Source organism: Talpa occidentalis, unplaced genomic scaffold (assembly GCF_014898055.3).
Source record: "Talpa occidentalis isolate TD23 unplaced genomic scaffold, MPIMG_talOcc4v2.1 talOcc4.5, whole genome shotgun sequence".
NCBI lineage: Eukaryota > Metazoa > Chordata > Mammalia > Eulipotyphla > Talpidae > Talpa > Talpa occidentalis.
In genome coordinates this window covers 123,096,713-123,121,728 of record NW_023604861.1, presented here as the reverse complement: position 1 = coordinate 123,121,728, position 25,016 = coordinate 123,096,713, and the positions used below count along the sequence as shown (strand labels likewise).

The window sequence follows — 25,016 nt, the reverse complement described above, 5'->3', positions numbered from 1 at the left end:
TCGGGGGTCACTTTGTGTGTTCTAATCTCTTTTCACAAGGACACTCTTTAGATGGTTTTAGAGCGTACCTCATTTTAATGTAGTCACCTCTATAAAAGACCCTATCTCAAATACATTCTGAAGGATGTGTTAGGGGGAAAAGGATGTCCCAAAGCAAATTTCATATAGGCTTTGTGGACTCCACCCCCACCCCAGGTCAAAGCCAAAGACACTGGGAACTCCAAATCCCATCACCACCAAAGGGAAGGTGGCTGGGACCTGAGGGTGGGGTTAAGCAGCCAGGTGGATACAAAAGGCAGACACGTGGGCTTTGCGGGGCTCCCCCCATTTTTGGCTCTCCGCCAGCTCGCAGCGCCCCGGCCAGCTCTGAGAGTGACTTTGGGTTTCCAGGTCGTCGGATCGGGTAGGACGCATTAAAGACTTTATTTCCCTATTTTCTCCCTGAGTTGTACATTTTCCTTATTTCCTTTTCTCTTGTAAATAAACCTTTTATTAACCCTTTGGCGTGTGTCTGTAGTAGAGTATTCATAAGTCCCTTTAAAGCGCGCGGGTGAGGACCCACAGCCAGGAACCCGTTTAATATCGGCGTTGCTCTATAACAGATGGACTTCAACACATGAATCAGGACTTGCGAACATGAACTTGGGGGGGCGGGGGGAGAGGTCACAATTCAGCCCATAATACAGTCCTGTAATGGTGTAACTTGTAAGAAACATAGTCATGTGTGTTAGGCATTAAATGTTCATGTTCTACCCTGAAAGTCAGTCCAAGATCACTGAGTGAGTTATCTGGGACGTTCTAATGCAGTGTCATCGGAACCTTCCGTCCCCAGCGTTGAGGAGGCTTAAGGAACAGCTACTCTTCTCAGAAAACTCCTCTCAGACCCTCTGAGGCAGAAAATCTCCACACAGAAGGCTGACTCGACTTGTCTCCCTATTTGATCAGCAAGGCCATTCCCGAGAGGAAACCCGGGGAGCTGTCAATCCAGTGGGGGGCCCTGAAACACCCCTTTCTCCAGGAGTTCCTGTGTGCTCAGACGCCAAGGTTTTGGGGTGACTGAAAGGCGGCCCTCCACAAGGACGGCAAGAGGGAGGCAGCTCCAAGAAAGCAATTACAAGGCAGTGCCGAGGCGCCCGCTGCCGTCAGCTGTTATTTCCCTGTGTTATCAGCGGGCCCCAGGAAGCCAGGCCTCCGCCACCCCCTGGTGACGCGGACGCCGCGCCGGGGCCGCAGCTGCCTCCGGCGCAAGGCGGCGCCTTCCCCTTTAAGAAGCTGACTCACGTGGACGCTGTGTTGTGTGCGCTCAGCTGGGGAGGGGGTGGGTCCCAAGGCTCTCCGCATTGGGCGCCTCCGCGGAGAGGGCAGAGCTTGCCTCTCTGATTGGCTGCATGACACCGAGTTGTTGGGTCAGGGGCGGGGCGAGTTGCGGGGCGCTCGCCCTGGGCCTGCGGCTTCTGGGAGGGGTGGGTCAGGATGAGCTAGGCAGCAGGGGTGGGGGAGGGTGAGCCCCGAGAGGGGCGGGGCCCGGCGGAAGGGGCTGGGTGCCAGGGGAGGGGGCGGAGTCTAGAAATGAAGGGCGTTCTGGGCCAACCCGGAGAACCGACTCTTCGAGGGGCGGGGCTTTGCTGGTTGATTGACACGGAGGCCCAACCAGGGAGAGGCGGGGCCAAGGCCGGGGCCTGACTAAAGCTGGAGGCTCGGGCGGCCGAGGGGCTCACACCCGGCCGAGGAGCGACGAGCCGCAGGCGGCCGCGGATCTCTCGGCGGCTCCGGGTGAGCGCGGCGGGCGGGGGCTGGGCTGGGATCCCGGGGAGGCCGAGGAGCCCCTCCGGGTCGGCTTCTTCGAGGCACTCGGGGCCCGGCCCGGGGCGGGGGGCCCAGGCAGGAAGTGCCTCTTCCTCGCCGGCTCCCCGCGGGGTCGCGGGCTGCGGGGCCCTCGGGGCGGGTCCCCCGCGGGGGCCGCGGCCGACGAGCCGGGCTCCCTCCTCTTTGTGAGGCCCGGGCGCGGCGGCCCGCCCCCGCCCCGCCGCTCGGCGCCGGCCCCGGCCGCGACCCTCCGCCGGGCGCCCGGGCCCCGCTGCCCCCGGCGGCTCGGGCCGGCCCCGCCGCGGCCCCGGGGCGCCCACGCCGCGGCCGAGGCCTCGGACGCCCGTCGGGGCGGTTGGGCCGGCGCCCCTCGGCCTAGGCGGCCCCGCCTCCACGGGCCGCGTCCCCCCGCGCGGCGGAGGCCCGGCCCCCGCCCGCCCGCCCGCCCGCCCGCCCGCCCGCCCGCCGCCGCGAAGCCCCGGGCCCCGCGCCGACGGGGACGCTGCTGGCGCCGCGGCGGGGCCGTCCCGGGGCCCCTCCCGGGCCGGGGGGCTCTGGCCGCGGGCGGGGGGCGGCGTTCGCTTTCGTTTTCCGCCCCCGGGGCTCGCGTCCGCTCCCCGCGCCGCAGCTGCCCCGGGCCGAGGGGGGCGGAGGGCGTGGCGGGGCGCCGGGGCCCGGGCCGCCCGCTCAGCTGTTTCCGGCCCGTGTTTGTTGTGCCGGGGCGGCCCCTCCGCGCCGCCGCCGCCCCGCCCGATTGGCCCGGCGCGTCACGTGGGCGCGTCAGCTGGGCCGGCGGGTCCCCCGGGCCCGGGCGGCCGGAGCCCCGGCCCTCGCCCCGCGCGTGGGGGGCGCGCACGGCCGCCGCGGGGGGCTCCGCGCCCGTGGGGTGGGGGGTCGGACGGCGCGTCCCGTGGCCAGCGGGGCCGGAAGGTGAAACACTGCAGAGGCCTGTGTAGTCCCCGCACCTGCGAGCCCCCTTTCGAGGGAGTCTGGACAGCGGACAGCTCATTTATTTTTAAACTTTTTCTGTTTGCAGAGCCTTGTTGGTAATCTGAGGATTTTTATCCCAGTTCTCCTTGACACGTGGAAAACCTGAAGTAACCTCAGGCTCACCTTGTGTTTTTGGATAATTAGATTTGCCGGTGAAGTAACTGGGGGCGGTGGGTGGGTAGCGGCGTGCAGGCGGGGAAGCTGCCGGCCCGCAGAAAACCGGGGTGCGGCGCAGGCTCCCAGGGTGCGGGCTTGTGCCAGGTGCGCCACAGCCGTAAACAGTCCGCGGTTATTGCATGCTTGCACGGGGTTCGGTGTTAGGTAAGAAGAAAATGACAAAGAATGATTTTTTTCTCTAGAAACTTGGAATTTAGTAGAAAGTTACAAATGAAAATGAGTAAAATGTTAGTAAATTATGAAGTGAGGGTCTTAAGAGCTGAGAAATGGGGCCACGAGAAATGAGTGAAGAGTAAATGAGAAAGCAATCTGAAGAGGAATGGTATTGATTAGAACTAGAAAATGAAGGCCTTGGTTTCAATGGGCTTAGGCCTATGAGGGAAAACCAGTGAGAAACTGTTTAGTAATAGAAAGTGGAGCTTGTGGAATTTGGCACATAAAATGTTTTCCATATAGCCTTTGTCTTTTTTGGGTGTGTACTGGAACACCAGGTAGAATGTACACACTCCTTGGAAAGGACTGATGTATTATCACACCCTCACCCAGCACCAGCCCCAACGCAGACATGCTGGTGGACTTTTTTTTTTGAAGTTTGGCAAACATCTATTGGAAAGGGACATGATGAAATGTAAAATGTACTCAAGTTATTTAACTCTTTATAGGGGATATAAGTAAATGGGATTTTAACAACATTTGTAGACATGCTGGTGAAATGCATGTGGCTTCTAAATACACATAGCTTCTAATATTTGGTTGGATTACTGAAGACTATTCTCTAGATTTGTTATTTGCCTTTCTCTTTTGTTCTTTTTAAGTGGTAGGAAAGGAATGACAGATTTAGAAACAAAAAGAGAAAGGAAATAAGACCAAAAATTAAATCTAGAAGAGGTTAAACATACTGCCCTTCATAGAGACAATCCATGAGACAGGAAGCTACTCCTAAATATATCCTTGAGATGTGAAGATAGTCCTAAGGATATTCGTGCCCCGACATTATTTTGGATTTTATAATACCTAAGTGACTGTAAATCAGTATCAGTTTTTCTGAAAATCCTGCATAGTGCTTTCTGGGTAATGTAGGAACTGAAACTGAGCTATGATGTGAACTTGATACTTGACACTTGAATCAGAAAACCATACAGTTAAATTATACTCCAGTACATCCAGTTAGAGGCTTTTTTGATGCATGATATTGCACAACAAATGAGAGAGATCATTGCCAAATGAGATTACCAACTCAGATTGCTATAGCTGACTCACTGAGTTACATGACTAGTCTTATTTTCTAGTGATGAGTGTTAACAAAATAGTGAATTTGAGATCTAATTGGCTTTATTGTTAACTGTAAAATAAAGTCTCAAGAATAGACAAAGTTTATTAAATAATCAAAATGAGCATTCCAACCAGGGAAGCAGACCAGACAGATCTTACTCTCTGAAAACTGTTAAGAGTAAACATAAGTTTGTATTTTGTTTATACAAACAGGAGGCAGTTACATTGAGAATGCAATTATTCTTCATAGGGACATCCAGCTTTAAATTGTGCGGGTCCAAAAATTTGCTGATGTTAAAGGAAAGAAATGCTGGATCTGTTTTCCTCCCTTCCCACCCTGCAGAATGCAAAGGCGTGGGCGTCCACTGATAAATTTTTTTATCTGTGAAGACTGATTCATAACTTTAGGCAGTAGATTTTGCATACAAGATGAAGCCTGTGAAGATGGCTTCTTTGGCTGCCAGACCAGGGGCAGGGTCCCCAGAAAATTTCACAATCTGTTCACAGTGATCCATCAATCCAGCAGCTTCCCAGCGAATGAACAGGAGGGGTATATGGTGGAGCACTACAAAATGGAAGGTTCTTAGAGGCAGAAATGGGGCAGAACAGGGAGCTTCTTAGCAAAAGAAGGTATTATTTCAGGTAAGATAACCTAACTAGCATTGATCTGGAAACTCCAAACTGATTGGTTGGCTATAAATATTAAGTTTTGGTGTTTGGCTTAAGTGATACCATTTTGAGCCTGTGTTCTTCCCCCTCCCCCCCCATAAATTATGGAAATATAGTAAACTTGGAAAGAATTTGACAACAAGAAGCCATAACTTGGCAAGAACAAAAATATAAGTTACTATCAGATGAAGACTTGATTCCGCATTTGAACACAACAAAAGGAAACTAGGATTGCAAGCAGAAAGCAGTTTTCTTAAGTCATTGAGGCTTTAGCTTGGTAAATATTTTGTGCATAAGTTGGAAAATTAGTCGATCAAATTCAATTTATTTTTCTTTGTAGGTTCTCAATAGAATTTAGCTACAAATCAGTAAGAAGATAGTAAATGAGATTACAGTAACACTATATGTTAATTATAGTAATCAGCAAACACTTAAAAGTCCTTTGGGTTTTATTCTTTTGTTTAGAGAAGGAAGAAAATGAAAACTTGATGGAAAAGTATGCTTCCATGTTTTCATTTTAGCAGAACTACAGAATAATCCCACCTTTCTAGATGGACAGATTCCTTTAACCCTTTCTACACAAGGCTTCTCCACCCTGTTTCCTGCAAGAAGTCTTTGCACTGTCCTTTTTGCTCCCGCTTCCTTCTGCAGTAGAACTGCCCCTATCATCTGTCCTAGGATAGCTTGTGTGTCAGTGGTCTATGGAAATGTCATTAAGGGAATAATTCACAAAGGGAAAGTCTGTGATCTGAGTGTTTCCTATCCAGAGGAATTACAGATACAAATCATGATACCTTTCTTCTCTTCCCTGCTATTTTTGAGACTGAGAAGCAAGATGCTTTCTTTGGTGAGTTCACTTCCCAGGTTTGAATCTGGAAAGGGTTATTATTTACTGGGAGAGCAAGTACCTATTTTAAGACCTAGAACTATAACACTTAAGAATTTGAGATACTTTGGAAGGTTTTAACTGTCTTCCTGCTGTAATTTCTGGCACCTGACTACTTAGCTTTGCAATAATTAATTGGAGACAAAGTCAGTTGCTATTGTTTGTGTCATATCCTTTCTGAGACTTGCTTTCTTCATCTGTAATAGGAGGAAGTTGGAGTGGGGAACATAGAGGGTCATCTAGTTTTAGTAGGTTTTCTCTTTGTTTTTTTTTTTGTTTTTTTTTAGCATTTTCTGTGTATTAGACACTGGTAGAATATATTCTCGCTAATTCTTAAAACTCTGATATGAATACTGCTATGGCTATTTTGCAGATGAAGTAGAGGATATCTTAGTCAAAGTAAAGTATACACAGTTTTAAGGGGCAGAACTAAAACTTGTGACTGCAGAGTTCGAATATCTGGGTTATAGTGTTTAAATCCTAGGGGTGGGGAAAAAACAGCAGCAGCTGGGTATGTATTACCTATTTTTATAATCTTTTTATAGTTGATGTTAACATGCTGGACTGAACTACATTTCAGAAGATTAAGAATTTTAGCTAGACTATACATGAAAGAAAGGGGAGTGGGATTAAATAGACTTTGTCAGATATCCCTGTGAGGCTGGAGGATATCGTGAATTTTACAACTGGTCTGGTTTCAGGGCAACTACTCAAGCTGCCACTGTAGTGAGTGAACAGCTAAGTGTATGTCTGTGTCTCAGTAAAAACTTTATGGACAGTGAACTTTGAATTTAATGTAATTATCTTGCATTACAAAATGTTGTTCTCTTGATTGGATTTTTTCCCCCAAACACTTAAAAATATAAAACACATTCCTAGCTTGTGGCCCATACAGAAACAGATGGAAAGGTGAATTTTGCCCACAGATCTTAGTTTGCTGATTCCTGCTTTTAAGGAAAATACTTAGCATTGAGTCAAACAACAAGAGACCCAATTTCATTTGTTTGTGTGTTTGTCTGTGTGTTTGCCAGTACCAGCAATGAACAAATGGGATTTGAAATTAAACACATTACCTTTACATTAACATTCCCAAAAATGAAACACTTAGGTATGAATCTACAAATTTATGTACAAATATGTACAATATCGCTATGAGAAAAACAGTAATACTCTGAAGATGAAAAGAAAAGAGCTAAATGGAGAAAATATTCTATGCTCACAGATAGGAAAACCGCACTATTCTCAAGATGTCAGTTCTGGGCCTCCCTGGTTGCACAAGGGTTAAAGTCTCAGCTCTATCAAGCTATCTCCAGCCATTAAGGCATGAGTTCATCCTCTGTCAGGGAGCTAACCCCCATGGCTCAGCAGACCCCTCCTGTCTTGCCCGCTGCTCCCCTCAGCAGTGTACTTCGGTCAATCTGCCTGTTCTGTTCCCCACTCTGTCTCTGGTGAATCCTCTTACCCCTCCCCTGCACCTCTGGCCTACACCCCAGTTCTTGTATGCATAAATAAATTAAAAAAAAAAAAGATGTCAGTTCTTACTAGCTTGATCATTAGGTTTAATGCATTCCCAGTCAGAATTAACTTTGTAAATATTAACAGATTCTCAAGTTTCTGTAGAGCTAAAAGATCCAGAATAGGAAAAACAATGTTGAAGGAAAAAGCTCAAGACTGGCACTTAGAAATTGACAGCAACTTACATTTGTTGAAAGGGTAAGCAATTGAAAATCATTACTAAAATATCTATGTATCTCTGAATTTCCTTTGTATTTTCAGCTTGGCTCCTCACTATTTCCAGTAATTTCAAAGAAATAGTATGTTCCTGGTTAAACAACCAAGTTTGGTACTTTCCTCATTTCTACTTTTTCAATAAATTGGAACCAAGAGAAGCTAGTACCAAAGTTGGTGTGTGATTGGAATTCCTTCCTACCAGAATAGAGAGTATAGGAGGATCAGCATGGAGTTAGAAGGGGGACCTGATAATCTGAGGGAGGAAGACAAACTGGCAGCCCTCTCTGGTCATTAGAGAGTAAGTTAAATGGAAAGAACTACAACAAGATTTAGATCAGATCCCAGCTCAGACAATTTCAGAAACTCACACAGTTTTTATTTCTTCCTTACAAATTACATAAATACCTACTTTAGAAATTGTCAAAATTAAAAGTGTGTCAGGTACCAACTGCAGTGTTCAGACACTACATAATTATCAGGTGTAAGGCAGCATTCATTATATCATCATGGTCAAGAGAAGTCTGATTCAGGTATTAGGTTTTAGATTTTAAATTATCTTCTCCGTTAAATAATACAGTGTCGTTCTGATTGGTACACGCGTCTTCATTATCTCACATAGTGTAAATCCTGTAAAGCTAAGGCTTAACCCCTGTGACCTTGCAAAGGTCATTCTACCTCCTAAAGACCTTGACTGCAAGTAATGTTTTGCTTTTCTTAGATTCCATGGCAATCTAGCCCTTCATCTCTTTTGGTAATGAACTACATTTTACAGTTTTATTTAGTACTCTATAAATGGCAACCACAACTAGAAATAGTGATTCTGCATAGATATTTTTGGTCTCAGTAATGAATCATGTAATTGAATTCAGTAAAAATACTTGGATAAAAGAGAAAGAAAGCAGACTGAATTTGAAGCAGAGAAGAGAAAGGCTATTAAATTTATTTACCCCATTTAAGAATAAAAAGCTTGCAAATATCCAGTATTAAATGATCATAGCCAGATTACAATTTTGACCCAGATAAATAGGCTGATAGATACCGTAGGTGTAACATAGGCAAGTTCATTTTGAAATCCAGTACATTTTCCACAGTGGTGTGTTTCCCAGGGTAAGTTAAAAAACATCTCTAGTTACTCCTGCATTGTTGAAATAAAGTACAATATTAATATTTTATTTAAAAGTTAAAAGAAAAGTTGGTTTTAAAGTATGGGAATCCCAAAAGCCCACACAGGAGGCTATATAGGCAAATACCAGTGTCCATAGAAACACAATCTGTGGGCTACGTTGGTGAGACTAAGTCTCAATAATCACAGGTTTGTTGAGTGCTTTATATATTTATATAATATATAATTTATTTGATTTATTTATAGCAAGAGTCATGAACTCAAATATATTGCAGGGACCAGATAGGAGTAGAACTTGGGCAAGAGACTTACTCGCACAGGGCCTTGGAGCTGCCCCTCATCTCCTTCTGAGACTATATGCCTCCTGTCATCAGATTACCCCCTCAGCTCAAAATACAAACTCTTTAATGAACTCTCCCAAGTGTTAAATGGCAACTCAGTGGTTTTATAGTAAGAATAAAAGTTGTGTGGCTATCTAAAGCAGACATGTTTTGTAAGGAAAGGGTTTGTTTTATTCCCTGCTGTATCCCAAGAACACTAAGTGAATTCAGCTTGCAGGCCTCAAACTTGCAACTCTGACCTTTTTGTTACAAATACTTTGTTCTTCAGCATCTGAAAAATGTAATGCTATCTTGTAAAGGCTGAAACTTTAGGCAGTAAGTCTTGACTTGTTATTTTGCAGAAATAAAATCAGAAAACTGAATGTTGTACCTTAAATCTTATATTTTTATCCAGGGTCTATTCATTGTCACTTGTTAATGCACTGCTTTTCCTTTAACTAGCTACAAATTGTAATTATAGTTACTGTTTATTTCATATTAAATTTCCTCATTGTAATGTTTAATGTGAGTCATAGTGATCTTCATGATAATGACATTGTTGATGACATTAGGACTCCTAATGGCTGAGAAAGTTCACAGATGTAAGAGAATAGAATTTTTTTTTAATATGTGATGACACTTCCCCAAATTTAAGATGACAGTGGAGTCTTGTTACAAGCGTAAACTCTAGATTCTTTTTTTTTTTTTCCCAGAGTGGCAACTATTTTAGTTTTGCATGCCATTTTAAAGACATAATATTAGCGATTTAAAACACATGCTGATAACAACACCCAGGAATAAATTCTTCTTTAAATGAAAGCTAATATATTCTTGACTAAATCTAGATCTTTAAAAATACCGTTTAAGGAGATTAATTGCAATGACTTTAAGGAGTTGCATATATTAGCTCCTCTTGAAATACTGAATTTGTTACAGAAGTTGGAATCAAAGGTTTTTTTCCCCCTCAGTGTTACAAGCACTTCTGTGATTTATTGAATCCATATGAGTGTTAATTTAAGTAAGTTATGCAATAATGGGTTGTCTCCTGTTCTGTCCGTTTTGTTCCTCGCCTTATGTCAGGCTTTCACCATCTTGTATGCCCTATTCTTTAGAGGAGACATTGTAGGGTAATGTGAGAATTTTGGCTTTGAACTGGGTGAACTGCATTTCAGTCCAGATTTTCTGTATTTGAAAGTTGCATAGCCTTTGAACAGTTAATAACCTTTGAATAAGCTAAGGTTGTCTCATCACAAAGATTTTGAGCACCTGTTATCGTGCTCTAGAGACTCGGTAATGTCAGTGCCATCACCCCCCCGCGTGGTGGTAGATGCACCTGATGGCCAAAGGCCCACTTAACCCATACTCTCAAAGCAGATTTTCCTCTTTGTTTTCTGGTTGCCCCTTTTTCTACTCTTTATCATCTACTCGTACCCCACAACTCTTCTCTCAAATTACACTTACGCAGAATGTATACTTAACACACTAAATCTCCCCACCCCATGCTTCTCATCAGTTTCTGATAGTGTACTTTCTTTGCTTTTTCTTACCAACCAAAAGAAGCGACCATTCCTGGCCTTGCCTAACTAAGCATTTTTACTCTCTTGGCTCATTGCTTGTAAAATGTTCTTTGCTCGGTATGCCTAAATATTTGTTCAGTGTGCGAACTTTGGATCCTTTTATTCATTCAGTCAGCTGTTTCACGTATTTAGTACTACACATCAGAATAAATGGTTCTCTGTAACATCCACCAAGCAGACAACTAACAAATGCAGGGTGTTTTTAAATTAATTTCTTGTCCTTTTCCATTTGCTCCTAGGTTTTTAGAACTTCACCTATAAAAATGGGCCGAATTTTCCTTGATCATATTGGTGGTACCCGTCTGTTTTCTTGTGCAAACTGCGATACAATCTTGACCAACCGCTCAGAGCTCATCTCCACTCGGTTCACAGGTGCCACTGGCAGAGCTTTTCTTTTTAACAAGGTTGGTGAGAAACCCTATTTCATTTCCTCCAAGTGTTAAGTGGATATATTTGACACCAGTACCACAATATCCCTTGGAGCTCTGGGAGATTGAGAGTCAGTATGAGAGCTGATATCTATAGAAATAATTGCCTACCAGCTTGTTTTTGAAGGAACCACTGGAAAGTATTACCAGGATGTGAGTTTTAACCTGGGAAATTTAAAGGGTGTTATAAGAAGGGTTGTCTCCATTGCTTCCGAATGAAAACAGTGTAAGAATGTGATAGTGATTTCAGCCTAGAATACTGAAGAACGGCCGGAGACACCCCCATATCCACATTGCTGATTTATCCTTATGGGGAGATGGCTGTGTTGAGCTCATAATACTTGGTAAAGCAAGTGACTAGGTCATATTTAGCCAACTTCTTTTGCTCTAATTCGTGCTTGCCAGTCAGTCATTCCTTTGGTTGTCACTTATTACATAGGTTTGTCAACAGAAGAAGGAACATTTCCTGATTTACAAATTTTGAAGTCTGCCTGCTTCTCTTAATTTCTGCTTTGCTTTGAAATCTGGTAGATATGATTTTGGAATCTGATGCATAATAGTAAAATTGATTTTCCAAATTAGACTAAGGAACAGAACTAGTCCAAGGTACAGCTCTTAGAAGGTCAGCTAAACTTTCCCAGTGGACACCCCTCTGTTCAATGTAGGTGGAGTTCTTCTCTGAAAGAAAGAACTGATAGTGTGTACCCCCTTGATCTTCGTTTACATAAGAGCAGGGGTTGATGACACTGTTACAGACTGCCTGAATTCATAAATAAAGTTTAATGAATCACATTTAGGTATTGTCGATAGCTGCTTTTGTGCTGTAATAGCCGAGTTAAATAGGTACAGCAAAGACCATGTATCCTTCAGAGCCAAAAGTATTTATCTGGAACTTTATAGCAAAGTAAAGTGTAGAGGATTGTTGGATGTTTAGAATTATTGCAAATTCTTCAGATTCTTTGAACCTAATTGAGAACCATATGTTGCATTGGTCTGTAGTAGTCTTGGTCTGTCCAAATCTGTTTATACAAAACATATTTTCAGAAACAAATCTGGCAGACTTTTGAAAGGAATATCTGTTGTGTGCTAACTCTTTTATATCGATAACCTTATTTGTACTCATCATTCAACAGTGAATGAAAATAACTGGACTCAGACCTATCTTTTATGACTCCAAGTCCAAGACTTCACTACAACACAGAAACACAGTATGCATAGATAGTGTGGCTTGGACTAGTATATAATACATACTTGCATTAAATGTCCAGGGCAGTGCAGTTTCCAGATGTTTAATTCAGCAGCTTCTTAAAATAACTCTTGGAAGGGTATTGTAGATTTGACAAAAGTATCAACTGTTGTTGGGTTATTGGAGTTACTGTTAATGCATCAACAAAATATTGAGTGCTTTTTGGTAAATTACTTAACATGCCTTCACAATTTCTTTTTTACGTGTTTCTTAGGTAGTTAACCTGCAGTATAGTGAAGTTCAAGACCGGGTCATGCTCACTGGCCGCCACATGGTTCGAGATGTGAGCTGCAAAAACTGTAATAGCAAACTGGGATGGATCTATGAGTTTGCTACTGAAGACAGCCAGCGTTATAAGGAGGGCCGTGTGATCCTGGAACGGGCTCTAGTTCGGGAGAGTGAGGGCTTTGAGGAGCATGTACCATCTGATAACTCTTGAAGAAAAAGTAATAACTCCGTCTTTTCCCAGGTCTCCTTCACTGAAAACAAAAATCTACTTACATACACTGTCACCTTAGCATCAGAGTCGGATTCATGAACTGCGGAACAAGAAGTTGTGAGAATCTAAGATAGAACCTTCCTTCCTTTTTTTTTTTTTTTTTTTTTAATTTTCTATTTTTCATTCAACTGCAGTGTGTAGAGCGAATATTATGCAGATGCTGTTAATTTTTTCCCTATGTTTACATCTCGAGGCAGAATAGTCTGTCTGCAGCTACGTGATGGGCTTATGTGAGGGAAAAAATCTGGGCGATTAGTGAAAAGGTGTGTAAATTTTGAAAGGAAAAGTGTCAAGAGCATGGATTTTTAAACTTATTTGGGCTTCATTTTAAAACTTTTTTTGAACCCAGTTATTTCACTTGATTTGCTAGTTTCAGAGAAAAGATCCGAATTTGTGACCAGCGCTAAAGGTTCAGTGTTAGTATGGCTTGTGCTGGCCATTGTGCCATATTCTTGTTGGAGAAGAACCGTAGCACCAGAGCCCATTCTTCCTTGTCAGACTTGACCCAAAGATGTCACCGTTCCTAGTTAGCTGTCACCACCTAATTGGTGTTGCTTGGAAGCTTTTCCTGAAGTGGGGCAGAACTGCTTGGTTGTCTTTTCCATGTAACTTAAGCATAGTAATATAAATAAAGTAATAGTTGGATGTTTTTGGTCCTGTGTTGCTTTTAAAAACAACTATGAAAAAAGTATTTGACAAGTACCTTTCATAGTAGTGTTTCTTTTTATTTCTTAAGCTAAATTGACTGTGTATAAGCTAAATTGTGTATATTTGTTTAAATTAAAGCAAACTGTTTAAACCCATGGTATTGCATTTAGAAGGCAGTTGAACCAGAATGTCACTATGCATCCATGCAGAAAGCATTTCACGGCATTTGTTTTAAAAGAATGGGTGGGGGGAGGGAAAGAAGTAGCCTGTGCCTGTCTAACAGTACTGCTTTATAAAGCCTTTCAGCCTTTCCTCCTCAGTTTTGCATTGATTTTGACAAGTCTGTAGAGTCTAATAGTTCCATTAGTGACTAGTTTTCTTATTAGCATTATTTCCTCAAATTCCCTCATAAGTTCAGCTATTGGAATTGAAACGATCCTTGGTCCCTTCAAGTGGAAAGGGATCAAATTTGACTCAGGGTGTTATTTTAGCCCAAAATTTACATTATGAAGTATTAAAATGTAAATGTCTCCTTAAACTATGTCAAGGTATTCTAGTATTTGCTTTTGGTAGAATAACCGATGTTAAAATTGGCTAATTACTTAAATGAATGAATGGGTATTTGCTCAATCTAGATCCTTGTCCAGGAAGATTTGCCTCAATTTAATTAGCAAAATCTTTGTCTTTGATATTTGAAGTGATTTGAGTACATTTAAGATTAAGTTTCTTTTATTTGCCTTTTGGCTCTTGGTTAGAGGCATTGGTCTCTGATTAAATAGGTGTATAATACTGCGTTTGAGATATGTAGACACAAGTTCTCTTTCCTTCCCCATAATCTTCAAGCATCGAGAAACAACACTCATTCCCATTTCCATATCGGCCTTTGACTACATGCGGAATCCGAGTAGCATGCCTTATCAACAGCACTATGTGCATTTGCTGTCACAATAAAGTATATTTTGTCTTGCATTGGTGCAATACTGCTACTTATTTCCACTAATCCCTGTCTAATGGTCATCTTGTTTTAATTTTTATACATGAACACACATACCTTTGAATAGCTATAGCTTTCTTCAGTTGTCAGTGGTAAGGTAGCATTTGGCTTAACTATCTAATTTGCATCTGGAGATACTAAAACTGCCATTGAGAAGATACTGTGTCAGACAACTGTAGTGTGGTATATATGGACAACTGTCATATCGCTAGGCTAAGTTTAAATGACTACAACAACAGCGTGATCCTCTATGCCTTTTAAAAACTATTCCAAAAAGCAATATGGAAAATGCAGTCAGAGTAGATTGTTTACAGAGATGCAAACACACTATTCATTTGAAATAGAAGACCACTTATGAGAATGATTTTGCTTGGGGATGGGAAGGTTAACCAAGTCTACGTGACAATCCTGCCTAATTAGTGGATTACTGAGTGTACAGATAAAGCTTTTCCCTTTGGCTAGGACCTCAGAATCCTTTTTGAGTTTTAGTTATGTGACCAGGACAATGAGTCATATGTTTTGTTGGTAAATGACATTTATTTAAAGAGACCCTACAGTGAATGTTCTGGGTTACATTTTTGTTAATTATGTAGTGATTTAAGTTACAATTCTGAGCTGCTACTTAGGGATTGGAGGGGACGAACAGCAGTAGCCTGTTTTCTAAGTCTACCTATTCCTAGAAGTCATGTGGGATAGTTAAATGCAGAGTTTGGGCTCAAGCCCAGGCTTAAATCAGTCCACAGCTAGTTTTGGATTGGGTGGAATTCCACTATTGATTGTGCAATAGGAACATATTTATGATCATTTCCCCAGCAGGTGCAAAAACACCTCACAGTGTAAACAAATATGCACTATTGGCATGTCTTTTAAACCCCAGAACCTATATAAACCTATATAAAATGAAACTTTGGATCTAGGGAAGGTGTGAATTAATCTGCAACACTAAATAGACTCCCAGATTGCACTGATACGAAGATACAGAAATGAAACAGCGAAGGAGAAATTAGGATGGATAGTCATCCTAAATTAGGTGTGAAATGTATGGATGCTATATTTGAAATCAGAAGGACTCCGTAAACCGAAACTTTTCTATCAAAGTGTAAAATACCTTCTAAAGCACACGACTAAGGGTTTGTGATCAGCTGTCTTGCCTCAGCCCTCTTGCCTGCATGTGACTATGCGGGTACCTTTGTCTTTCTCCTTTTCCTAATTGACCTGTCCTTTTAAAATGTAGCACGAGTTCGATCCCTGGCCGGCCAGTGAGCAACCCACATGGCGCAGCAGAGCTCTCCTGACTCGCCCGCTGCTCCCCTCAGCAGTGTACTTCGGTCAATCTGCCTGTTCTGTTCCCTACTCTGTCTCTGGCCTGTACCCCAGCTCTTGTATGCATAAATAAATAAATCTTTAAAAATAAAATGGTTAAAAAAAGGTTTGTGATCCTGGACATCACTTTTCAAATTTGGGTTTTTTAAATCTTAATCTACTACTTTTCTCCCCAATATTGAATTGATCTCTCTCAGGTAGAGCCAAGAAACCAATTTTCTTTTTTTTTGCCAAATGCAAAAATAATTTTTCTGCTAATATATGAGAAACACTAATCAAATGGTTATTCAAAGTCAATGCCTTGGTAATGTTATCACTTGGTAAAAGCAGGTGATTGTCATAAGACACTCAAGGCCTTAGTGGTGTGAATAAAAAGAAACATGTTTTTCTACCTGCTTAAAAACAAAAATCCAGGGCCTCCCTGGTGGCGCAGCGGTTGAGCGTTGGGTTGCGAAGCTGCCCGCAGCCTCTGCAGCGCCGGTTCGATCCCCGGCTGCTCCCCGCCACCGGAGGAGGGTCCCATGTGACGCACAGACCTCTCCTGCCGCCCGCTGCTCCCCTCAGCAGTGTACTTCGGTCCTTCTGCCTGCTCTGCTCCCCGCTCTGGCTCTGGTGAATTCTCTCACCCTCCCGTGCTCTGTACCCAGTGCTTGTATAAATAAATAAATAAATAAATAAATCTTTAAAAAAAAAAACAAAACAAAAATCCAACAATTAGGTAAACATTTTAAGGAGAGGAAAAATCTGCATCCAGAGGAAAGATGCATCCAGTTTTAGAAAAGATCATTAGTCTAATGCTGATTCAGATTAAGTGGCTGTTGAATAGAAAGCCTCTTGGCCTCTGAAATGTGGTTTTCTTAAATATAAATAGTAAAAACAATCCTTAGTTGGTTCTAGCAAAAATTGTGAAATATTTACATAAGCTTTTTGATGAGTATTATGCAATGTATGGGATAACTACTTGTTCTCAGCCCTTCACAATTGAATCATTTTGCTCTAAACAGAATGACCAGAATGTTTTCAAAGTTTTTTAAATTCTTCCTGGTTTTGATGTGTACTGCTAAACCTATAAGCAAATTAGGGCATGAAATCTTTTTATCAAATATTACCCCCTTTTATTTGAAAAAAAGATTGATTTATTTATGCATACAAGAGCTAGGGTATAGGCCAGAGGTGCAGGGGGTGAGAGGATTCACCAGAGACAGAGTGGGGAACAGAACAGGCAGACTGACTGAAATACACTGCTGAGGGGAGCAGCGGTCGAGACAGCAGAGGTCTGCTGTGCCACGTGGGTTGCTCCCTTCCCGGCTGCAGAGGCTGCGGATTGCTTCATAGTGCCATGCTTAACCCCTTGCGCTACCAGGGAGGCCCAAATATTACCATCTTGACCTTTGAGCATAAGCCATCTTTCACAAGCTACTAAATTGACAATTTACTTTGCTCTCAAAAATCATCAAAGCTCCTGTTTTTCACCTAGGGACAAGTAAGCCACAATGAAAAGAAATAAAAATTAATGTCTCCATTTCCCACCTTAGTTGTACTTTTATCCCAATCAGTTAACTTTTAAGAATCCTGCAAGAATTTCCACTAATGCATATTGACTAGTTACGTTTTAAGCCAAATTTTCTTTTGTGTTTGTGGCAGGCAATTTCATACCATCGTGTTAACCGGGTTGTTAAGGAATTCTGTGGTGGTGGTGAAGCATGGTGACCTGAGATAAGCAGCCTGGGGAGCTTAGTAACAACCTTTTGTTCAGTTCCCAGTAGGCAACTTAGTCCCTGATAAGAATCTTGCTTGTTAGAACATGTGCCACCGTGAGGCAGGATGGACCTGAGGGGGTCCCATGACTACTGACCCTCTACTCCTTGGTATGCAATTATACGACTCACGTCTTGGTATGTAGCCACATCATATCTGACCATGTACAGCTGCCAAGGCAAAGCCACCTGGAACCTTGTAGAAACTGCCCCTGACTTCCCACAAAGGGGGTTCAGCCTTGGGATGCGAGCCTGCTGAGTCAGCGCCGGCGCATTAAACCTGCTCCTTGTTAGCTCTGGTGTCCACTCTGGATTTAAAGTACTAAGACAAATTCCACTGAATAATTTTTAAAAATCTAAAACTAAAGCCCAACTTTCAAAATGGTGGTATTTGTGTTTGTCAGGATGAACCAGAAGTTTTCAGGGAGGGGTGTAAATAGTTTGAGAAACCCCACTGCTGTGCCAGTCAGTTGGAGCTTGGCTCCTGCTATTCCCCAGAATTTCACCCAGCTGTTGAGGCACCCTGGGGTGAGCCATAAGTTACCTTCTTAGCTTAACCCTCTCTAACCCATGGCCCTTCCAGGGGCTGATGGGCAAAGTGGAGGCTTAATACTATGAACCATGAGAATTCATGATTCTTTCTCCCCTACTAAGCCATCTTTCCCCCAGGTTATCAGTTAACTGGAAGTTGCCCAGAGGCCCTTCTAAAACCTGCCAATATGGCAAAAGGAGTAAAATGAATTTTAATCCCTTTCCTAAGTAAATTTTAGAGAATGGTGCTTAGAAGCTGAGTTTCAAAGGTTGGGGCAGGGAAGGGTTGGTATTTTTAAGGACTTGAGTAACAAGGCCTAAAACATTTGAGTGGTCCTGTTGAAGTTTACACTGACGAGTTTTTAAGACAGAAGAAGCCAACGCTACCAAAAAGAACCACTAGATGGCATCAGTACACAAGAAATCCTGTCGAGACATCTTGTGGAAAAGGACATCTGGGGTTGTCTGTTCCCCTTCCTATAGTGGCTGACCTGAAGTGAAACATTTTACTCTTACGGGATTACAGTTGTGGGGGTCATATGACATCATATTTGAGAAAGTACTCTGCAAGCTCTAGTATACAAAAAACAGCACTGTTCATGGTTTTCATTAAGTGATTTTCTTCTAACATGTTTTAGTATCTAAAGCTGTAGCTTATATGAACTAAAAATTTTTTTCAACAACTTTAAATACTTGCTTTTATTTTGAAAATAAGCTGAGGTCACAGAAAATTGTCATAGTGTGACTTTGAAGCTAGTTAACCTCTTGAAGCCTTATTCCTAAACTTTAAAATACAGAAAATAATTTCTAGACAATGCATGAAAAATGCTTTATAAGCCATACGGTATTCCAAAAATAGAATATATTCCTATAACTTGAGTGAGGTTCAATGAATTATTTAACCAGCATAGGCTCCTTCCATTTGCAACAAAGTGCTTATTCATTTATTATCCTTTCAGCAACATCTGCAGGGCTGTTACCTGCCTGCAGGCAGCGTACTAATAATTATCAGCTCTTAGTATGAGGTGCTAGGCACCTCTTCCCAGCAGCCATAGTAAGGAAGTCCAGAATAGGAAGCCCAGTAGTGATACAAAGCATTGTTATCAAAACTGAGTATATTCCTGCTGCGGAAAATAAAAGGCCTATGACATAGCAGTGCAGAAGCTAGTGAAGCAGAATAAAAGGACTTTGTTCTTCCAGCAATTGATTAATTTCTAAGTTAGAAAAGAACAAACCTTCCAGAAAATAAGTCATCTTTCTATGTGCAGTGGATTTTGAAAGTGAATTGAAGTATGGTGACCTGAGATAAAGCAGCTTGGAGAGCTTAGTAACAACCTTTTGCTCAGTTCCTGGTATGCAACTTAGTCCCTGGTATGAATCTTGCTTCATGTTAGACTATGTACCGCCGTGAGGCAGAATGGACCTGGGGGGGTCCCATGACTACTGACCCTTTACTCAATCCTTGGTATGAAACCAAACACCTCTTGGTATGTAGCTACATCACATCTGACCATGTACAACTGCCAATGCAAACCCACCAGAACCTTGTAGAAACAGAATGTGTGTATGAGCCCCTGACTTCCTACAAAGGGGGCTGAGCCTTGGGATGTGAATCTGCTGAGTCAGCACCGTGCAGTAAACCTGCTTCTTGTTAGCCCCAGTGTCCAAGTCTCCTTTGTGCCATGTAATAGGATTTACTTTACATTGTAAAAGAAACATCACCTGTCTTCCACTTGCAAATATAAGTGTTTCCAGGGCACGTGGTAATAAGTCAGACTGTTGGCTGCTCTCTTATATCCATGCCAAGTGGAGGACTTCACAAAGGTGAGAGGTAGTGGGCCAAGGCTCAGCTCACCTTACACAAGAAAAATCCCAGGCAAAGTATCCTTTAAGTTGAATTGGGAGAAGAAAGTGAAGAATACCAAATCCATAGGACCTGATTGAATGTTATGCTATTGGGAGATGGAAACTAATGAACAACTTTGAATAGAAGAGAGAAATAAGCATTTATTTTTCAGAAGGCCAATTGGTGACAGATTTTATTGGAGTGAGGTTAGGCTGGAGGCAGAAAAAAAGTGATTTTTCTGCTTCACCCTCCTGTGGGAATTGGCCTCAGGGAGCACACAGAAGGCGCAGGAAGGGCAGGCCAGGGGAAGCTTGCTTGAGGCGCAAGCACTTGAGGCTACTGGGTGGGGGTGGGATTGCATCACAGCTGCTGGTAAAAGGAGGAGTCAGATCTTTCTGCCTCTGAGTCTCCTAGCCCTTCATACTCACTCCACATTATCAGTTCCTCCAGATGGTTTCTGACTCCATATCCTGGTGTGAAAGTTAAACCTGACAAATTCAAACACAAGGGCAGGCAGGCAGACATTAAAATCATCATCGGCCACTGACAATCAGCATTGAGATGCCAATTAAACCGGCCCCCTTTCACCTGAAATTAGGTTGTCCTTTGGCCAGCCACGTGCCAGGATGTCTTTTCTCCTCTCCCCTCCCCAGACTAGCACCCATAGGGGAAGGGAGTGTGAAGGAGCCTTAACTGGGGCCTGAGGCGGTTCCCACCTCCTGCTCCCTCGCCTGGGGACTCCTGGCCATGCAGAGAAGACCCCAAGGGGACACAGGGAGGACCCCACCGAATGGAGGCTAAGAGTAGAAAATGTGTGAAGGAGGCATCACAAGACCAGAAACTGGTGGGGGTAGAAATGACTAACATAGATGCTAAGCCCCCTATAGAAATGAAAAATCCTTAAGTGACAACTGCTACAGCAAGTATCAGGAGCTCTGGAAAGTATCCGGAGGAGCAGATATGGAGATTGAGGGCCATTGTAGAGTACTCCCTTCCTTACAAATCAACCTAGTCACACCCTAGACATAAGTAATTTAACAATAGATAATTCCACGAAGGAATGAACTCCCCTCAAAAAGAACAGGCTATCAGGACAATTTCTGCTCCGGAGAGGCGTCTCTCCCGCCCACCTGTGACGATGCGGGTGCCTCTCTTTTTCTTTCTCTTCCTAATAAACCTGCCCCTTTAATATGTAACCTTCACCTGCCTGTGTCTCTGCAAACATCTTCATCTCCTGGGTAGACTTGCCATGTGCTGCTGAAAGGGGAATGCTGCCGAAGCTTTTTTCAGAGGTAACCCCAGGATCTCACTCACTGACCCCCGCATCTCTCAAAACGACACCACCACCCTCCTGTCCTGTGTTTCTTTTGTCATTTGTTTTTGACTCTTCATTTACCTTCTCTCCTCCTTTTTCCTCTTTCTCTTTTCTCCCCTCTAGTCATCCTCTTAAACTTATGGCCACTCCTTTCCAGCTTGCCTGCCTTGTTACTCACCTGCCATGGTGAGATTTTGCCCTAACCAGGAGGAAACTGGGGGAATGAGCTTGCAAAGCCCAAAACCCTGCGGAACTACAGTTCCCCACAAGGGGGCGTCCTTTCTGAGTGGCACAAAGGCCTGGATGGGTGGGCTACCCTGTTCTTTATGTTTTATGTTTTTCTCTCCTTTCCCATCTCCTTGGTGGGGTGGACAGAGAATTTTTTTTTTTTTTTTTTTTTTTGGTGGGACCCTCGGCGGCTGGGGAACAAACTGGCGCTGCAGAGGCTGCGGGCAGCCCAGCGCTCAAATGCTGCGCCACCAGGGGAGGCCCAGAGAATGGGCTTTGATTTCACACCTGCTTAAATCCCATCTCTGCCGTTAACTATAGTATAACTGTGGCCATGTTACTTGACCTCTGTAGAGTAAGGTAAAAAGTATCAGGCTTTTCTGCCCTCCCACCATTAGGATGATGATGGATCCTTGCGGTCCTGAATACATGCCTGATGGCGGGCACCTGGAGTAGGGTGTGGGCACATGTAGATGGGATTCACCTGGGCTAAGGCTGGACTTAGAAGGGCAGCGTCACAGGGACGCCAGAAGAACCACGAGGAGAACAGAAGAAGCAGAGAAGAAACAGCAAAACCATGAGAGAGCAGAGCAGCAGAGACCACAAGAGAACGCCGGAGAGCCCAGAGTAAAGACTTGGGGCTGGGGGGCCTCCCAGCCCCCCAGTATCCCTGCCTTCTGTGTACCTGGTAAATCCCAATAAAAGCCTACAAATGCCACTGAGGGCTCCAGGACTCTCTTCTCCTTTACCCTGTCTGCATAGAATCATAGAAAACCTGTACTGTGGCCCTTCCTGCTCACTACACTGGGTGACCTCAGTATCTAACCTCCCCAAAGTCTGATTTCCTAACCTCTTCCATGGGACCAAACTTTCAGGGTTGTTTCAAACACAGTTAACTCAGGGACAGTTAAGTGTGAAATAATCATCAATTGCATGTGTGATTCTTGCTGTTATATATTTGTAGACTACCTACCACATAGCGCTTGTAACCAGCCGCCACCGATACTGGAATTGTAGGTTTTCAGGCCTAGTCTCCCAGCCAGGAACAGATCCCAGGCTGCAGTGGCAGCACTGAGTCCCAGCCACTAGACCCCCAAGGATTGGTGTCTCACAAAGCCACAGCAGGAACTTTGCAGACAGACTCTCAGGCAAGCAAGCGAGAAGAGGCAGGTTTGTTTAGAGAAAGTTTATTGAGGAGAAAAGAACAGAAATAAAGTGGGACAACCAGGCTAGGGAGGGGCAAGGAAGCCCATGTGGAGTCGTGTCTCAGGGAATATAGACCTTCTTTCCCTAATTATTCCAAAGCTCCACCAGTCTCTTTGTGATTAGTTAGTTCTCACTCACTGCCTAAATGTCTCTGTGCCTAGAACTAAGTCTCTGTGTCCCAGCCCTTATCTTTTTTCTTCATTGTCCTCTATTTGAAATGTCTTATTGACCCTAAGGTCATAAAGTAAGTCCCTAATGTCCTAAGTCCTGGGGTGTTTGATTAGTCCCCTTTGGAATTTGTTGTCCTTATCTCTGGAGCCTTCCTTCACTCTCCTGAAGTCCCTACACTGTCCTTGAGGCTGCCTAATTATCTCTAACTAGCCCCAGGATTCACCAGATAATGCTCAGGGAGCCTCACCTTCTGGAATCCATGCTTCCCACAATGAATCACAGCTGGCTTGTGAAAAGGTACACGTGACTGATTTCTAAAGCCATTGCAGCTTCCACTTGAACTCAGTGAGTCACTCGCTCTGGGGGCAGTCAGCCCTATGCCATGCCTTCTCTATGCACAGGTGCCAAGGCCTCCTGTGGACACGCAGCGCACCACCTCTCCAGGGGATCCCCCAGCCCCAGACATGCCCCAAGATGGCTGCATCTCACGGCGACCTTGTGGTAGAGCCACAACTGCCCAGGTAACCGAGATTCCTGACCCCTAGACACGGGAGCAGATAGTACATTTGTATCGCGGTCTTAAACTACTCGTTTGTTACATAGCAACAGTCAACTAACACAACGCTTCTTTAAAGAAGTGAGAAACAATGGGACTCCCCGGTGGTGCAAGGGGTTAAGCACCACACTGTGAAGCAACTCACAGCCTCTGCAGCATGAGTTCGATCCCCGACCAGGGAGATACCCACATGGTGCAGCAGACCTCTCCTGACTCGCCCGCTGCTCCCCTCCCTTCGGTCAATCTGCCTGTTCTGCTCCCTACTCTGTCTCTGGTGAGTCCTCTCACCCCCCACATCTCTGGCCTGTATCCCAGCTCTTGTACGCATAAATATATAAATCTTAAAAAAAAAAAGTGAGAAACAATGAATTGGAATTCCCTGCAAAATCATGCAATCTAACATGTGGGCAGCAGGGGCGGCATTGGAGCATTTTCTGGTCTGTCTGGTCCTGTCCCTCCCTCCAGCATAGTGGTGCCCACGTTGGGCGGGAGGAAACGCTGGACCATCCAATCAACAGGCACTTTCAGGACCCTCCTGGGTGTGCAGGCTGAGCCCCTTCCACTCCCAAGGTACAGCACGTTCTTATTGTGGGAGAGTGTGTTTTAGTGTTTGTTGGGGTTAATCACGTCATTCCCTTTGTTTTCTAAATTTTACTGTCAGGTAGCAGGTATGAATATTTTTATAAATACTTCAAGGGGCGTATGAATACTTCAAGGGGTGTATGAATACTTCAAGGGGTGCATGGTCTAAATGGCATGATAAAACGAAGTAGGTAAGAGAAAGGGTGTGGTAGGAATATATTCATTCGTCACAATCGCAAGCACCTACCACAAGGAAGGCCCCGGGCTGGGTGCTGTGGAGGCGTGGAAGGAGTAAGCTATCTCCTGGAGGGTACCGGGTGTAAAAATACTTTACAAAACAATCCTCACCCCCAGCTCCCACTTCTAAGCACACAGAATCAAGTGGGGACCAAGCTCTGCCAGCTGGAGAGGGTGTTGGAAGCAGTGAGGGCTTCAACGTCATACTCAGTGATGTTAAGGACTTAAAAACAAAAAGGCATAGCCGTGTGCAGAATGAAAAGTGCCCTGAAACCATCTGAGAAGTTGGGGGTGATTTCTGGCCCAGGGAAGAAAGTGGGGAGCTATGAGAAAGTGGTAGGCTTTGAAGAGAAAGACCCTGCTACCCCATTATGAGAGAAGTGATCCATACAGGAATTCTCTGGAATCTCTAGGTGAGAATCCTACTCCCTACCCCAGGGACACTCACCTTCCCAATCGCTAGTCTACTCAGGTTTTCTTACTGAAACATCTTACTGAACAATGACAATCAGAAGAGGCCCCCTCAGCCTGAGCTGAAGAGAACCCACAAAAGAAAAATATTTAGAAAACCGTGGTGGCCCACCCACCTCTACTTGAGACGCCGGTCAAAAAGTTTGCAGCCTTGCACGGAAGGGAGCTGCTGGCAAAAAAAGTCGCCTGTTTCTGCTTCTCCCCAGTCAGGAAATTGATTTTCTGTTCTCTCCTGACTCCTTCTGAACAGTGGAACTCAGTTATCAAGCTCCACTTCCTGTCTTCCCGGTAACCCTATTTGGTGAAATTAGAATTAGGAGTTTAATTCAATGTAGTGCAGAGCAAAATGAGATTAAATTTATGGTTTCAAGACTCCGCTAGGAAACAGAATCCTGCATTTTCTATTCCTCCTCCAAAAATTGACCAC

The 25,016-nt window shown here is 43.9% G+C and overlaps 1 protein-coding gene across 3 annotated transcripts; it reads left to right on the top strand.

The window, feature by feature from the left end:
- The first annotated feature begins 1,660 nt into the window (after nucleotides 1-1,660).
- Nucleotides 1,661-13,369, top strand: YPEL5 (yippee like 5). Of its 3 annotated transcripts, XM_037528279.2 has the most exons (5): nucleotides 1,661-1,773; nucleotides 4,753-4,887; nucleotides 7,403-7,513; nucleotides 10,791-10,955; nucleotides 12,440-13,369. In XM_037528279.2, the coding sequence occupies exons 4-5, from the start codon at nucleotides 10,815-10,817 to the stop codon at nucleotides 12,662-12,664; spliced, it is 366 nt and encodes a 121-aa protein (XP_037384176.1). In that variant the 5' UTR covers nucleotides 1,661-1,773; nucleotides 4,753-4,887; nucleotides 7,403-7,513; nucleotides 10,791-10,814; the 3' UTR covers nucleotides 12,665-13,369. The 3 variants fall into 3 exon arrangements, with proteins under 3 accessions (XP_037384176.1, XP_037384175.1, XP_037384177.1); XM_037528278.2 differs by lacking the exons at nucleotides 4,753-4,887; nucleotides 7,403-7,513 and having other exon boundaries at nucleotides 1,662-1,773; XM_037528280.1 differs by lacking the exons at nucleotides 1,661-1,773; nucleotides 7,403-7,513.
- Nucleotides 13,370-25,016: the final 11,647 nt, after the last annotated feature.